This window comes from Triticum urartu, chromosome 5A (genome assembly GCF_056163025.1).
Source record: "Triticum urartu cultivar PI428250 chromosome 5A, HENAU_Tu73, whole genome shotgun sequence".
Taxonomy (NCBI): Eukaryota; Viridiplantae; Streptophyta; class Magnoliopsida; order Poales; family Poaceae; genus Triticum; species Triticum urartu.
In genome coordinates, this window is record NC_141877.1 from 570,891,620 (window position 1) to 570,906,062 (window position 14,443).

At 46.0% G+C, this 14,443-nt stretch overlaps 3 protein-coding genes across 3 annotated transcripts; all 3 read left to right on the forward strand.

Moving 5' to 3' along the window:
* Window positions 1-3,595: 3,595 nt before the first annotated feature.
* On the forward strand, window positions 3,596-7,390 carry LOC125505979 (UDP-glycosyltransferase 83A1-like). The gene is made up of 3 exons (XM_048670873.2): window positions 3,596-4,182; window positions 6,426-6,967; window positions 7,046-7,390. Exons 1-3 carry the CDS (start codon window positions 3,699-3,701, stop codon window positions 7,388-7,390), a joined length of 1,371 nt encoding a protein of 456 aa, XP_048526830.2. The 5' UTR covers window positions 3,596-3,698.
* Window positions 7,391-8,925: 1,535 nt separating this feature from the next.
* LOC147972957 (protein FAR1-RELATED SEQUENCE 11-like) lies at window positions 8,926-10,607 on the forward strand. Its single transcript, XM_087524514.1, has 3 exons — window positions 8,926-9,658; window positions 9,743-9,808; window positions 9,894-10,607. The coding sequence occupies exons 1-3, from the start codon at window positions 9,437-9,439 to the stop codon at window positions 10,605-10,607; spliced, it is 1,002 nt and encodes a 333-aa protein (XP_087380640.1). The 5' UTR covers window positions 8,926-9,436.
* An 83-nt stretch (window positions 10,608-10,690) lies between these two features.
* LOC147972958 (protein FAR1-RELATED SEQUENCE 5-like) lies at window positions 10,691-12,088 on the forward strand. The gene has a single exon (XM_087524515.1). It carries the CDS (start codon window positions 10,691-10,693, stop codon window positions 12,086-12,088), a length of 1,398 nt encoding a protein of 465 aa, XP_087380641.1.
* The last annotated feature ends 2,355 nt before the right edge of the window (window positions 12,089-14,443 follow it).

Consider the following 14,443-nt stretch of genomic DNA (forward strand, 5'->3'; position numbering starts at 1 on the left):
AAAATGAAGAAAAAAAAGGAGCGTTCACTCACTTGCGTTGAAACTTCTTACCAACCACCTCATTCAACGAAACAACGGACATGTCTGCAGAAATAATGACTCGAATCCAACCCAGTCACCAACATGAAGAATTTGCATACTCACATAATGCTATACAATGTGAAAAGCTTCGGAAAATCTAATTTGAGAAGGACTAACTCTTTTCCAGAATTCTTACATTGGCGTGAATACTCAAAAGACCATTCAAGGTAATCTTGTAGGGTGTTGAACAAAATAAACTCATATTGATTCATGTGGACTACCTGAAGAAGGTTCTGAATTGGAAATGACCAACAAGCAATTTTGAAATGCAATCAATGGTTTGAAGAAGATTATTTCCTTTTCAAAGACCTTCTGTCAGATGGCACAGAGGCAACTAGATCATCAATTTCCTTTTCAAAGAAAGGAGCAGACAAATCATGGAAGCAAACAATGGTTTGAAGAAGATTATTTCAGACTCATTTAACTCACATAAAAGCAAACAATAGAAACTGAAGACTAGAAGAACTATTTGCCCATTTGATTCCGAGGAACGAACCATCTCAAAAGAGAGAGAACTAATATTTTGGTGTTATTAACACGAAAATCTACAATCAGCTTGAACATTGTCTTAGATTTTCCGCACGCAAAAAAGTGATGAGAATCTTAACTGGCATTGTCACATATTTTTTGTCATTATTTTCAGACGAGTTATCCTTTGGTATCAAAGTAATTATGGAATCATTAATACATGAAAAATCAATGACTCCTAAATGAAAACCAACACATACTTTTAAGAATCTCGCTTAATGATTGGCCGTGAATCGTTTGTGAGGGCTAATTAGCAATGTTCTCCGTCGCTAACACCGACATCAAGGAGCGGTTCACAATTGGTTTATTTAACGACACAACCTTCTGGCGTCGCATGGCTTATCAGTTATCAAATTATACAGAGTGCGACCAACGAGTAGATGGAGAATCCCGTCCTATACAATTTGATAGGTGTTTCGTACCAATCATCTGCTGACACATGAACATGTCACCAATCATCTGTTGACACATGAACATGTCACCCCTGATCTTGATATGCAACCATGCATCATTACTCCGTAGACCGTACTGAGCCACCCCTACCCCTATAGAGCGAGGTTATGACGATTGAAACTGCTGCCAGGACAAACAGAGCCATTATGTGACGATGCAAGAGCACAGTGTTAAGTGTATGATTGCTTGTGTCAATACAGCCAGTCCGAGAGAGATCGTGTTGTCTAGACAGTGTGATTCAGCGAGGCGCACAAGCATCGTAAAAAGGGATGTAAATTTCATCAAACACTAGTTAGCATGCACGTGCAACACACGTATTTTAAAAAAAGAAAATACATGTTCATCCTAGTTATAATAGATAAACATTAAAATAAAAAATCTAGTGATGCTACTTATAAATATTACACAATCAGTAGCTGATAATAATGTACTAATAATGAAATAACATTTTTCATTTAGCGGATGAATACTGAATTTATTTGTTGTATTGAAGGGAGGATATTTTCTTTTCTTTTTAACACGGGGGGATATTTCCTTTGCGGCGAGGAGTAACTAACCTACGCAAACTTCTGATGCAAAAAGTACATATATTAAAAAATTCCAACAACCGAAACAGCTGGACAATTATAACTAAAAAATTGTTGTTATTGTTGCAAGCATATGACTCATCATGAAATAAAGAAATAAGAACATCGTGCGTTTGATTTTCCCAAAGAACATAAATATGAATGTTTATAAATATCCATTAGACAATGCAAAAAAAATTAGGCTATGTTGTTGTCTCTGATTCATCCAGTTCTCCATGGAAACAAAGCACTCACGAGGTTCAAAAGGCCAAAGCTATTGTCTTTTTTTTTTCTGCCGAGCGACACAACCTGCACCTGATCAGGCCCTGGGACCTGGGTATCTCTTGGTTGCTTTCAGTAAAAATATTCCAAACTTTATGCTCGGCTTCAACTTCTCTGAAGGATCCCGACCCAAAAATTAAGAGAAGTTAAGTCGCTAACATGACCATTCTAAAGAATCTGTGTCAAATATTAGTATTGGAGATGAGATTAGGATTTCCCCTAAAATGGGATTATGATTTATGGGTCAAATAATGTCAAACTTTTGGGACAAATCAAGGAGAGAAGGTGTCGCATCAAGTTTGTAGTGATGTAGTCCCTATCACCACGAAATCTTCTGCAGCAGAATATCTAACAAAGGATCAGTGCACAACAGTTCGCATCAAAAGTTCAGGACACAACCCACTATTTAGTAATCAGTACACAGCACGCAGACACAACAACACAGACGCCACCGTCCTCAACCTCCGGCCATGCACGCTCTCCTTTGTCTGCACCCGCGTTCTCCTCAAGCAACAGTCGCATTGCCTCCTCAAGCCCCAATCAGCGTCGTCCGCGCTTGCCCTCCTCAAGCTCCGGTCCGCATGGCCCGTACTCGCCCTCCGCAACGGTCGGCCGGCACTCGCCCTTTGCTGGAAGAAGGAGGAGAGAGTGCACGAGCAGAGTAGGAGACTCACTGGCCTCTTGCTCAGGCAACCGCGCGTCCCTCGGGCCGCCGGCCACGCACGCCTATGCTGAGCCAACCCCCTTACCTCGCGTCCAACGTCTACCCGACGAGCCTCTTCAACGGGTCAAACACCGCGCCCGCCGCCCTGAGGCTACGGCTGACGCCCCATATCTCTCGAATGGCCTGGCCACATGCGGCCGCGGCAACAACATCTAACACGTCGCCCACATTGCCAAAATCCAACAGCGCCGAAAGCAGCGCGTAGGTGGTGGTCTGCTCGAGCGGCCGCTCGCTCTTGTCCCGATTGCGCCCGACGGGGACCCAGCCCTCCCAGTGACGATTGCGGCGATGTCGACCAGTCATGCGCACACGCCGCCCCACTCCAGCGTGGACTCCGCCTCCAGCCGCAGCTCCTTCTCCTCAGGGCTCTTCAAGGGTAATAACAAATTAGCGGTCGGGTGTGGTGTGGAGGCCTGTTCATAGAAGGAAATCATTGACGTGATTTCAGGAACTCGTTGAATCGGGGGCGGAAATCGTTGACGTGATTTCAGGAACTCGTTGGATTGAGGGCAGGTGGTGGAGTACGGTCAGCCAGCCATTAGAAATTGCCAAGTCCACACCATAAAGCCATTAGATCAATGATGGCGGTTACATTCAGATTTGTGGGACTAATCGTGCGGTCGTGAATGGGTCGTCCGGTGTTCTGGGAGTAATTACGGGGTGCACTTAACAAAGTTTCCGTCGGATTGTTTAATAGTAGTGGAGATGCAGTCTGCATGGGCCGGAAAACGGGATCACACAGCCCGCGGGAAACCAAAATCTCATTAGAATCGTATAAGGCCCAATAAGGCAAAGCAACCCCCCACCGGGCCGAACCCCCACTTCCCGCTGAATCGTTCCTCGTGTCCATCATCGCGAGCGCCCCTGCCGGCGACAGCCGGCAGCCGGCCTGGCGGATCGCATGCACCGGGGCAGAGCGAAAACGACGAGATCGTTTGATGCGCCGACGGCCGCATATGCCAAAACAGCGCGCGCTTATCAGTACCTCTGTTTCTCTGTCTGCCTACTCTCACACACACTCCCGCACACACACTGACACACGCGCGCACCGTAGATCGACCAGCATGGCCGGCGCCGCGCCTCACGTCATGGTGCTGCCGTTCCCGGCGCAGGGCCACGTCACGCCCTTCATGGAGCTGTCGCACCGCCTCGTCGACCGCGGCTTTCAGGTCACCTTCGTCTGCACCGAGCTCATCCACGGGCTCCTCCTCGACACCGGCACCACCGGCGACGCGCTGTGCGGCATCCGCCTCGTCTCCATACCGGACGGCCTGGCCGACCGCGACGACCGCAGGGACCTCTGCAAGTTCGTGGGCGGGATCACGCGGTACATGCCGGGCTACGTGGTGGACCTCATCAGGGAGACGGAGGCGTCCGGAGAGAGCAAGGTGAAGTGGCTCATCGCCGACGTCAACTTGGGGTTCTGCTTCCAGGGCGCCAAGAACCTCGGCGTCCGGGTGGCTGCCGTCTGGCCGGCGGCTGGCGGGAGTCTGGCGACGTGGTTCACGATTCCCAAGATGATAGAGGATGGCTTCATTGATGACAAGGGTATGAAAAATTCATCGTTCGTAACTTCGTATGATATTCCCTGCATTTCAAAATAATTGAAGTTTTAGTTTTTTTAAGTCAAACTTGTTTAAATTTGATCAACTTTACAGAAAAATATTCTAAGAACTAGTACAAGACTAAACACACATAGTACGGCAAAAAATACATATAGTACGAAAAATATATTTCATTGGAAGTTTCTCGCAAAAGAAAAATGATGTTGTAGATGTTAACATATTTTTCTATAGATTCGATCAAACTTAAAAAGGTTGACTTAGGACAAACACAGAACTTCAATCATTTTCAAAAGGAGATAGTACCATGCATACAGTGAGAAACTAAGTACTGTATTGGGAAGAATCTGCAAGTTTTGGAACAGTTTTATGTCACCGCGGTTCTTTTTAGCTGCGGATTTAAGAGATTGTTCTGCACACTTGCTAAGTCAAGCCGACATCTTGCAATATTTTAATGAAATACGGCTATATTTTAATTATAATCTTTTTAAGCATTTGAATTAAATTTAGTGAGCATAGCTTCGTTTTGAACCACATTTAGAGCATCTCTAATCGAACTCTAAAAAAGGGCTAACTTCTTTAAAGATTTAGTTTTGAGGAGTTAAGCTCCACCTAACCTAACCTAACCCTCAAACAGTTAACTTCTAAAAAATTTAGGAGTTAAGGCCAAAACCCTCCCACCCTCTCTCACTTCTGAGTAGCCGCCAACATTTCTCATCAAAAGATTCTCTATCCAAACTCCCGCCCTAATGTCACCGACGCATCCACCGAAGGTCCTAATTCTGATGGGAATGGAACCGTTGGCCACCTCCGCAACCCACCGATCACTATCGTCGGTGCTACGATGCCGAGGTCGACGAACGCACAACCTCTCGTGCAAAGGAAGCGGCTACAGACGACGACGACCGTACAGTCCGCCAAGCCGTCCACGAAGGCCGGCGGCAAGACCGCGCTGTCCATGAAGATTACCAGCCGCCCTCTGGTTGCGCTGGCCGAGAACAAACGGACGAGGAAGCTGCGGACAACATACAAGGTTATTGACGAGGCGGCGGCTCATCCACTCGGATGCCTTCTCACATCGAGTGACTTCCACGCCTTGTCATCCATCTGCGACCACCCCTCACCTCCTCCGCCGCCACCTACGACTACCGCAGCCTTCAGAGAGGATCATGTCTGCCAAGTGTCCGACGCAATGCCTAGAGATCGTGCTAGCATCTATATGGATTCGATCTCAATCGATGACACGATGAGGAAATATTGGGAACTCACTCCTGGTGAGATTTAGGCCCAACCAATGTTCGACTGCGGTGGTGATGGTGCTAGCCGTGGTCACGGTGGTGGTGATGGTGAGCAAGGGAATGCATGAGTTCATGTAGTATGAACTTGGCAGGAATTGATTCATGACATAATACATGTTATGCGGTGGTTTTCTGGATAAACTTGATCTATTTTGTGGCTTTTGGATGATGTATATGCATGTTTTAATTTAAATTGCTTGATTGGATGAACTATATGTATGTTTGTTATTAAATTGTTGCATATGGTGCATTTGAATCATTCAAAGGATTGACGAAATACCATGCAATTGTTTGAAATATATGTCACAAAGGATGAAACTATAGCCCATTTTAAAAAAAAGAATTAAATATAAGGGTTTCGTTAGCTCCGCTTACCATTTGACTTCTCATATTTGAGAAGTTCAATATTGAGAGAGCATTTGTGGAGTTGTAGGAGAGGAGTTCTGCTAGAGATGACTATAGTGACTATCCAGATGAGATTATTTAGACAAGGGAAGCTTTATTGCAAAAACAAATGCTCTCTAAATCAAATTTAAGGTGTCATGAAAAATAAACGAGGTTCACTTTGCGAGGAATAACTTGTTCATTACTATAACTATGAATCTACGACAGTAGGAGGTATATTCGTGTCCCACTTTTTGAAGCAAAGGCTTCTCATGCTAGGCCAACGGTCTAGCTAGAATCTTCTTGAATTCAAAAAAAATAAAACCTAGTAGAATCTTGCCGAATTAAAGATACTGCACCAGAAGTCATATGTGCATCATTCGTGCAGATTGCATATCAATCAGCTTTGACTAAGTCAATACAAGATTTACGTTTTGTTCAGTCTCTTTGTAGAGGGTTTGGGACTTTTTTCATGAAACGCATGCAGATGACAACACATAAATTATTATTTTTTGATGAAAAACACCTAAACAAATGACATGTGCAGGCGTGGCAAAGCGACAGGAGAAGTACGAGATCGCCCCGAATATGCCGCCGGTCTGCCCGTCGCGCATGCCATGGTTGATCGACGGCCCACCGGAGGGGCAGCAGGAAGTCTTCCAGCTGGTGGTCTATGATAACGCGAAGGCGACCAGCCTCGCCGAGATGCTCGTGTGCAACTCGTTCCTCGACGCCGAGACTGCGGCGTTCGGGCTGTTCCCGGAGATACTGCCCATCGGCCCGCTGTTCGCCGACAAGGAGCTCCGGAAGCCCGTCGGGCAGTTCTGGCCGGAAGACGTCAGCTGCTTGGAGTGGCTCGACGCGCAGTCCGAAGGCTCCGTTGTGTACGTGGCGTTCGGCAGCTTCACCATCTTCGACCCGCGGCAGTTCAGAGAGCTCGCCGAGGGGCTGGAGCTCACCGGCCGGCCGTTCCTGTGGGTGGTGCGCCCGGACTTCACCTCCGACGTCCTCGGCAAGGCGTGGTTCGACGAGTTCCAGAGCCGCATAGCCGGCAAGGGCATGATCGTCAGCTGGTGCCCCCAACAGCAGGTATGGTATATATATTCTCAAGAACTCCATGATGCGCCCATTGCAAGTGGCAGGTCTCTGATCCATGTCAACATGCAGGTTCTGGCGCATCCCGCCGTGGCGTGCTTCATGTCGCACTGCGGGTGGAACTCGACGATGGAGGCGGTGAGGAACGGCGTGCCCATCCTGTGCTGGCCCTACTTCGCCGACCAGTTCACGAACCGGAGCTACATCTGCGACATCTGGAGGACCGGCTTGGCCGTGACGCTCGGAGACGGAGTCGTGATGAAGGAGGAGGTGAAGAGCAAACTTGAGCAGGTCATCGGCGACGAGGGGATCGCGGAGAGGGTAGGGATGCTCAGGGATGCGGCTCGTATGAGCATTAACGAGGGCGGGTCATCGTACAAGAATTTCCAGAGATTTGTTACCCTCCTAAACGAGTGAGCTGCATTTTACTGTATACTGAGAAACATTTTTCGTGTTTCTCTTTTTATTTGTTATACATTGTGCACGCTTTCTGACGCGTTTCCCTTGCGTATATATCTTCCCAGATTATGATGGCTCACCGAGTATAGTGGTTCCCTAGCGTACACTTCTTAATCTGTAGAAGAAGAAAAATCCGAACGATTTTAACCTGCTAACGTACGAACCGTTTGGAATACAAAATACGTTATGGCATTTCCAACGTTGACGCTTAAGCCGCCCGCAACCGTGTGGATCGTGTGGTTCAGACTTGTTGTGCGATCCAACGCGAGCTTGTATCGGTCTGCATGATGGTCCGGACGCATTTTTTCTCGTAAACCATAGACAAACGTGTGGGTTTTGCGGGCGTCTGGACAACACCCACACCCTGCTTCTGACCATCCTAGTCCACACGAAACCCTCCCTCACCCACACGCGTTCGCGCAGAGTGGCAAGTGCGCGCATTCATGCCAATGTAGAGCGGCTGCTCCACATTTACAACTATGACATTCTTTGTTTTGATTCTCATATTATCAATCCAATATTCATGTTCCAATTTCATTGAAATATATTGCAACCAATTTTTGTAGCAACCATCTACAATTACAGTTCTTGAGACCTAATGCATTGTACATCTATGTTTTCCTCTCCTCTACTTCCATCGATCATACACAAAGACCCCTAAAAGAAAAGAAATATCCAGGAGAAGCAGAATGCATTACATTTTTTTCCACTGTCATTAATAGACGTGTGTGTGTGTAGCTGGAGCTCGTCTTAGAACAATTCGATCTGGAAACAAGGGGAAGAGTGGCACCGCCACCTTGTAGGCCTCATCTATGACCGCATCTAAGAACTAGGCGAGGCAATGTAAGAATCTGGAAAAGGATGGACACCCAATAAACTACGATGATGGGGGCAGAAGACGAGTAGACGGGCAGTGGCAAAGAGCAGTTTTCAAGCATGGGTAGGCAGAGTGAGAAAGTTCCATCTTAATCCAAAATATCCAGAGATCTAAAAAAGGGCAGAAAACAAATACAATTGGTTGCTCTAACAACACCACCCTAGTTAATTTAGAGAAAAATGGAAAGTTGGACATAAACTGGCAGAAGAAAATAGAGTGAAATACCAATTGGGAAATTGGCCCGGGTACGGAACCAAACTGAATGTTCCGCGAAAAGGAAGTGGCCATATGTGTGTGTGGCAGTGTACATGACTTAAGGTGCAACATGATTTACCATGCAAGGAGGCATGGCGCAACAACCCCATAAAGTTGCTTTACAACATGAGAATTGTTGGAACTATATATCTTTTACATGGGGCTTGCTTTGGTAGACCCCCCCTCCCCCCAACAAAACCTAGAAGGGCATAATGGTCATACGGAAGAAACGTATGCCCACCTCCTATCCGTATACCTTGACGAATAAAAAAAAACCGCCGCACGTGTAGAGGAAAAAAGTCAGCTGCACGATCTTCTCGCCCGCCCGACGTTCACGCACGTCGACCACGCCCAGTTTCTAACTGTGCGATCGCCGCCGACTGAACCCCATCCGACGCCGCATCTGAACGTCGCCGCGGATCCGTCCCGCGTCGACCTACGCCGGCGACGTCTACACCGCGACCCTCGTCTTCCACGTCACCGCCGTCTTCCATCTAACCCTCGTCTTGCACGTCACCGTCGGACGGCTTGTCGGCTGCGACTGACCGCGCTGTCGTCCGCACGCCGCGGATCCGGCCCTGCGTCGACCTACGTCGGCGACGTCTACACCGCGGCCCTCGTCTTCCACGTCGCTGCCGTCTTCCATCTAACCCTCGTGTTGCACGTCGCCGCTGTCTACTCCGCGGCCGAAGGTTTGCCATCTAATCTCCTCGTCTAAACCTAGCATGCTAAATGATATGAGTCACACATAGTGATCTAGGGTTTATGGTTGAGTAAACATGCCGTCGCAGCGGCGCCTCCCCGGACGACCGCATGTTGTAGGCAGATAGAGTTGCAGTTGGGCATGATCCACAGTACAAACTTAACACGTGATGAATTCACAATGTTATGCAGTTTGGTCAGTTAGGCGTGTTGCCATGGATGAACAAACCGCATTGACGGGGGATGATAATGGTACTAATAAGGTGACTCGGAATGATAACGATATTTTTAATGAAGATGATGACAGCAGCGACAACGATTCCGTGTCGTCATTTGATATCTTGCCTCCGGAGGATTTTGATCATAATGAACATGGCGCAAATAGTGAAAACGTAAGTACCGTATATTTTGATTTCATCTTTGAACCTGCAATGTATGGCATGGCTAACTATTTCTCTATGTATACAAATTTGTAGGAAGATGTGGATGTTGACAATGTGGAAAATAGTTTACAGGAATCATTCGCGGATAACTTGAGCCAGGTTCGTAGATAGATGTTGTACATCGATGAATATTATGAATTAAATGATAGTAGTTAACATATACATTTTCATATGAATTTTGTAGGAGGAGTCAGATGGTATTAGCGGTGATCACGATGAGGGGGAGATCGACATTGAGGAGGCTCGAAGGCAGCAGCAAATGGTGGATACACATTGGAAGGTGATGGCTATGACCTTTCGGTCGCAAGGTGATGCATACATAGTCTATAACAATCACGCCAAAGAGAACGGGTTTAGCATCAGAAAACAGAAAGTCAAACGAGGTGCTTCAGGAATGATACGGTACCGGAGATTTCTTTGCTCCAGGGCAGGTAGAAGGCAGAGCAAGTTTATAACCATGGAGGGCCGCAAGTGCAGGCTTAGACCGGAGACTCGTTGCGATTGCGGTGCACATATGGTGGTGAAGCTGGACAGAGAACGTGGTGTTTGGTTTGTCGCGTCATTCGTGGATGATCACAACCACGCGATGGCTAGGCCCGACGAGGTTTGTTTTCTGTGGTCTCACAGATGGATTGGAGAAGGCACGAGGGCAGAGATATTGGCGTTGGAAGCTGTCGGGATAAGAAAGCATATAATAATAGACAACTTTATCAGCAGATACGGTTCGTACGATAAGTGCGGGCTTATCAGGAGGGATATTTACAATCTTTGTTGCAGAGAAAAAATGAAGCTCATAGCAAAAGGTGACGCAGAGACGGCAGTTGGCATTATGAGGAGCAGGAAAGAGAAGGACCTTGAGTTTTTTTTGAGTATGTGCGTGACAAGGAAGGGCGACTGAAGAGTATGTTTTGGTGTGATGCACAGTCGCGGAGGGACTATCAGGACTACGGAGATGTGGTTGTGTTTGGTAGCACGTATAAGATGAACAGATATGATATGCCGTTCGTCCCCTTTGTCGGAGTTAACAACCACCGTTGCACCACAGTGTTTGGATGTGCCATAATTGCTGACGAGACGGAAGGGACATATGTGTGGCTGCTGCAGACATTTATGAAGGAAAACTGCCAGGTGAAGCCAAAGTCAATAATCACAGATGGTGACGCTGCAATGATCCGGGCTATTCGGACTGTGCTTTCAGATGTTTTCCATCGTCTTTGCTCCTGGCATATCGAGAAAAATATGCAGAGGCACATGCATTACAAGTCACTGGATGAGTTCAGATCGCTCCTATACTATGCCACCTCTCAAGCGAACTTTGAGCAGAGATGGACCGCTTTCTATAATAAGTGGAAGACGGATAGAACTAAAGAGTGGCTTGACAGGATGTACAGGAAGAAGAGACTTTGGGCAGCTTCATATCTTTCCGATGGTTTTTTCCTTGGTATGCGAAGTAACCAGAGAAGCGAAAGCCTCAACTCCTGCCTTCACCTACACCTGGACTACGGTATGACAATAGTTGATTTGGTTGTGCATTATGAGAACTGTATAGATGACTGTGAGGCACACCAAAAAGAACCACCGTCGGTTACTGAATATAAGGCACTTGAGGAGCATGGCGCCAAAGCATTCACACCTACTAATTTTTACATCCTGCAAGATGATTTGCACAAGATGGGCCAGCTGGAGATATTTGAGACGCTCGTGGGAATTGAGCGTCAGACATATATGGTGACATGGAAGGATAACCACAAGTTCATGTATAATGTTGTTTATGAACCAGGTAACTCAGAAGAAACTATAACATGCAGTTGTTTTAGGATGGTTCGGAAAGGCCTGCCATGCAAACACATTCTTTTTGTTCTCCATCATCTGAGCATAACTGAAATACGAAAGTGTTGTGTCCTTCATCGGTTGTCAAAAAATATGAGAGATGGATTGCCTGTGCAGCGGAAGAGTGATATGTTTGGATGGGGTTGGTCAGGGCCATTAGAGAGAGACCGGTATAGTCAAATAAGCATAAAAACCGCAGAGGCAGCTCATGATGCAGCAAATGATCCCTTCTTGTTTGACGAGTTGATGAAGTGTCTGGACAACATAATAGCGCAGAAAAAGATACCAGAGGAGGAACTTATAGGAAGTAGAAGGTATGCTAAGCTTAAGGAGGAGGCATGTCAAGCGCAACAAGTTGAGCCTGGTATTGGTGATCCTGATAAAGTTTCGACGAAGGGTGCACCTAAGAAGGGGCGGTCAAAGGGGGGCCCCGATGTTACAAAGAATGGTAGGCCAAAAGATTTTACAGAGAAAAAAAGTGATCCGTTGTGCAGTCTGTGTAGTCTACCAGGTCATAACAAGGCTACTTGTCGAAAAAACCAGAAGTAAGATGCTACCTTATTATTTTTTGTTATGTTGGTACTTCGGTTTTACAAATTATATTTTCTCACCCATATTTTTATGTTATGTTTAGGAATTGGGCGTAGAGAAGCATCTTGCTATGTTGGAAGAATAAAAACGGTCGCATGAGTTTAGTCCGAATAAACTATGTTGTTTCTTGTTCGTACTTGTGTGGCAAAAAACTTTATGTCTCGATTTATTTATGTGTGATGTAAATACTTATGTGAACATATGTGATATGACACATCATATTTGTTTAATGAATTGCCATCTTATTTGTACTGCTATGTGAAAGAGTTCACAGTTTTAATATGCTGCGTTTTTGTTACTGTACCTGTTGCAAAAAACATGGCCGACCGTCGTTGTGCAAAAAAACATAGCCGACCGTCGTTGTGCAAAAAAATGCCCGACCGGCTGCTGGACCGCAAGTTGGGCTATATTCCCAACCCAAATCAAGCCAACGAGGCGACTCGGGAGGTCCATATAAAGCCCATCAAGGGCCCAGCAGCCGGGTCCAACGGGGCGGCGATTTCAAGCAGTACTAGCAGATGAGTTCGACCTGTGTAGCACGCCGGCATATTTAAGCTGGTCCTCACCCCCGTCAGCTTCCGAGGTGGGACTAAACTCCTTCGTCGGGCGCGCGAGACGACGATGACTGGGCCGGGGAGGGGCGAGGCTGGCCCTGTCGTACTGGGCCGACATGGGCCGGGCGGTGACGTTGCAAGAAATGGAGCCTCGTCAGCGTTGCGTCGACCGCATCGCCTTATTTAATACCACCTCGCCAACGGAAGGGCGCACCGACCGGCTTAAATAGCCGCGTCGACTGTTTCTCTCGAACTCCTCTGTTACAAGCTCCTTGTCAGCCCCGTTGGCCTACTTGTGGGCCCTTGTGGGGTCCGCATCGACTGCCCGAGTCGCCTGTCGGCTAAATTTTGGTTGGATGCACAGTCCCTGGGTCCACAAGGGAAGGTCGGGCTGTTTTTTTTTCTAGTCAATTTTTTTTAGCAAACGAGGAGGCGTCCGCCTGCATTTATATGTGCATCTAAGAACCAACAAACGGCGGCTGGCATTATCATCACATAATAATATTGCACATAAAGCCAGCCGTCTGCCTCCATTTATATGAAACTCTACGAGCCAGCAGACGACGGCATCATCATCACATAAGCATATACCACATAGCAGCTTAACATATATAGTTGGAAAATAAATATTGTAGCTAGTACCGATGACGGCACCTTTATTTAGTTGCGGACGTGCATAATCATGCCCATTACAATAAGAAATGTCATAATATCAAAATTGATCCTAGTGCCGTCAACGGCACGTTTATTTAGTTGCGATAATAAGAAAAAGAATGTTCTCGTAGCCAAAAACCCATCAACAAACTAATTCTTGTCCATGATCTTCAAAATCTTCTCTTTCACAGTTTCCATCGTGTTGCACTCTGAAAAAAGTATTTCAGCTAGAATGCATCCCCTTGAAGCATTCACCTCAGCTTGATCAAACTCAAATATCCATTCATCTCCGTTCCAGTTTTGAATGCATTTCACCACAAACAGACCACAAGAAACTCTGTAAAAAATCTCGAGTCAGGCATTGCTGTGTAAGAGAAGTATTTAGAACTTAAACAGTTGAACATACCCATCCTTTTATAACGGCATATCCTACTCATTTATTGGCCACGAAGATACATCTGGATGTTCCGTTTGTACAAGGGAGTTCACCTCCAAGGTATCTTTAGCTATTTCTGCCCTCTGAAATATAGATGTGAAGTTCATATGAAGTACATAACTAATTAGTACTATCTATCTTGTTACATGTAAAGAAAGAAGCTTACCAGCTGCCTTATTTTTTTTAAGAACTGCCTTGCTGCATTTACCAGTAGAATTTAAAACTTGAAACTCTTTTTTCTTGTTGTGCATGAGAATTGTTATCTAGTGACTTTCTTCCACATGAAAAGGAAAGTATGCCTACAACAAAGTTTAGTCAAGTTCTTGGACACACAGTTAGTTATGTACTATGAAGGATCATACAAATGTGAAATACCTTATCTGTAATGAAATACTCCTCATTAACTCTAGACACCATTTTATTTTGGTTTGTGAAATGCTCCATAAAATGGTGCTTAGAGTTCTTAAACATTTCCTTCAGCACGAAGAATAAGCCAGTGTGACACCCAAGATGATAAAATGTGACGGTCAGGACAAGGATTATGGGTCTGCATATGGTTGCAATAACTATTGATGACCTGAAAATAACATAACAACAATACTCCTCTTAGAAAAAATTAAATATGACATGTACAACTTCATATAATTGTTGTAATACTTACACCGCCAT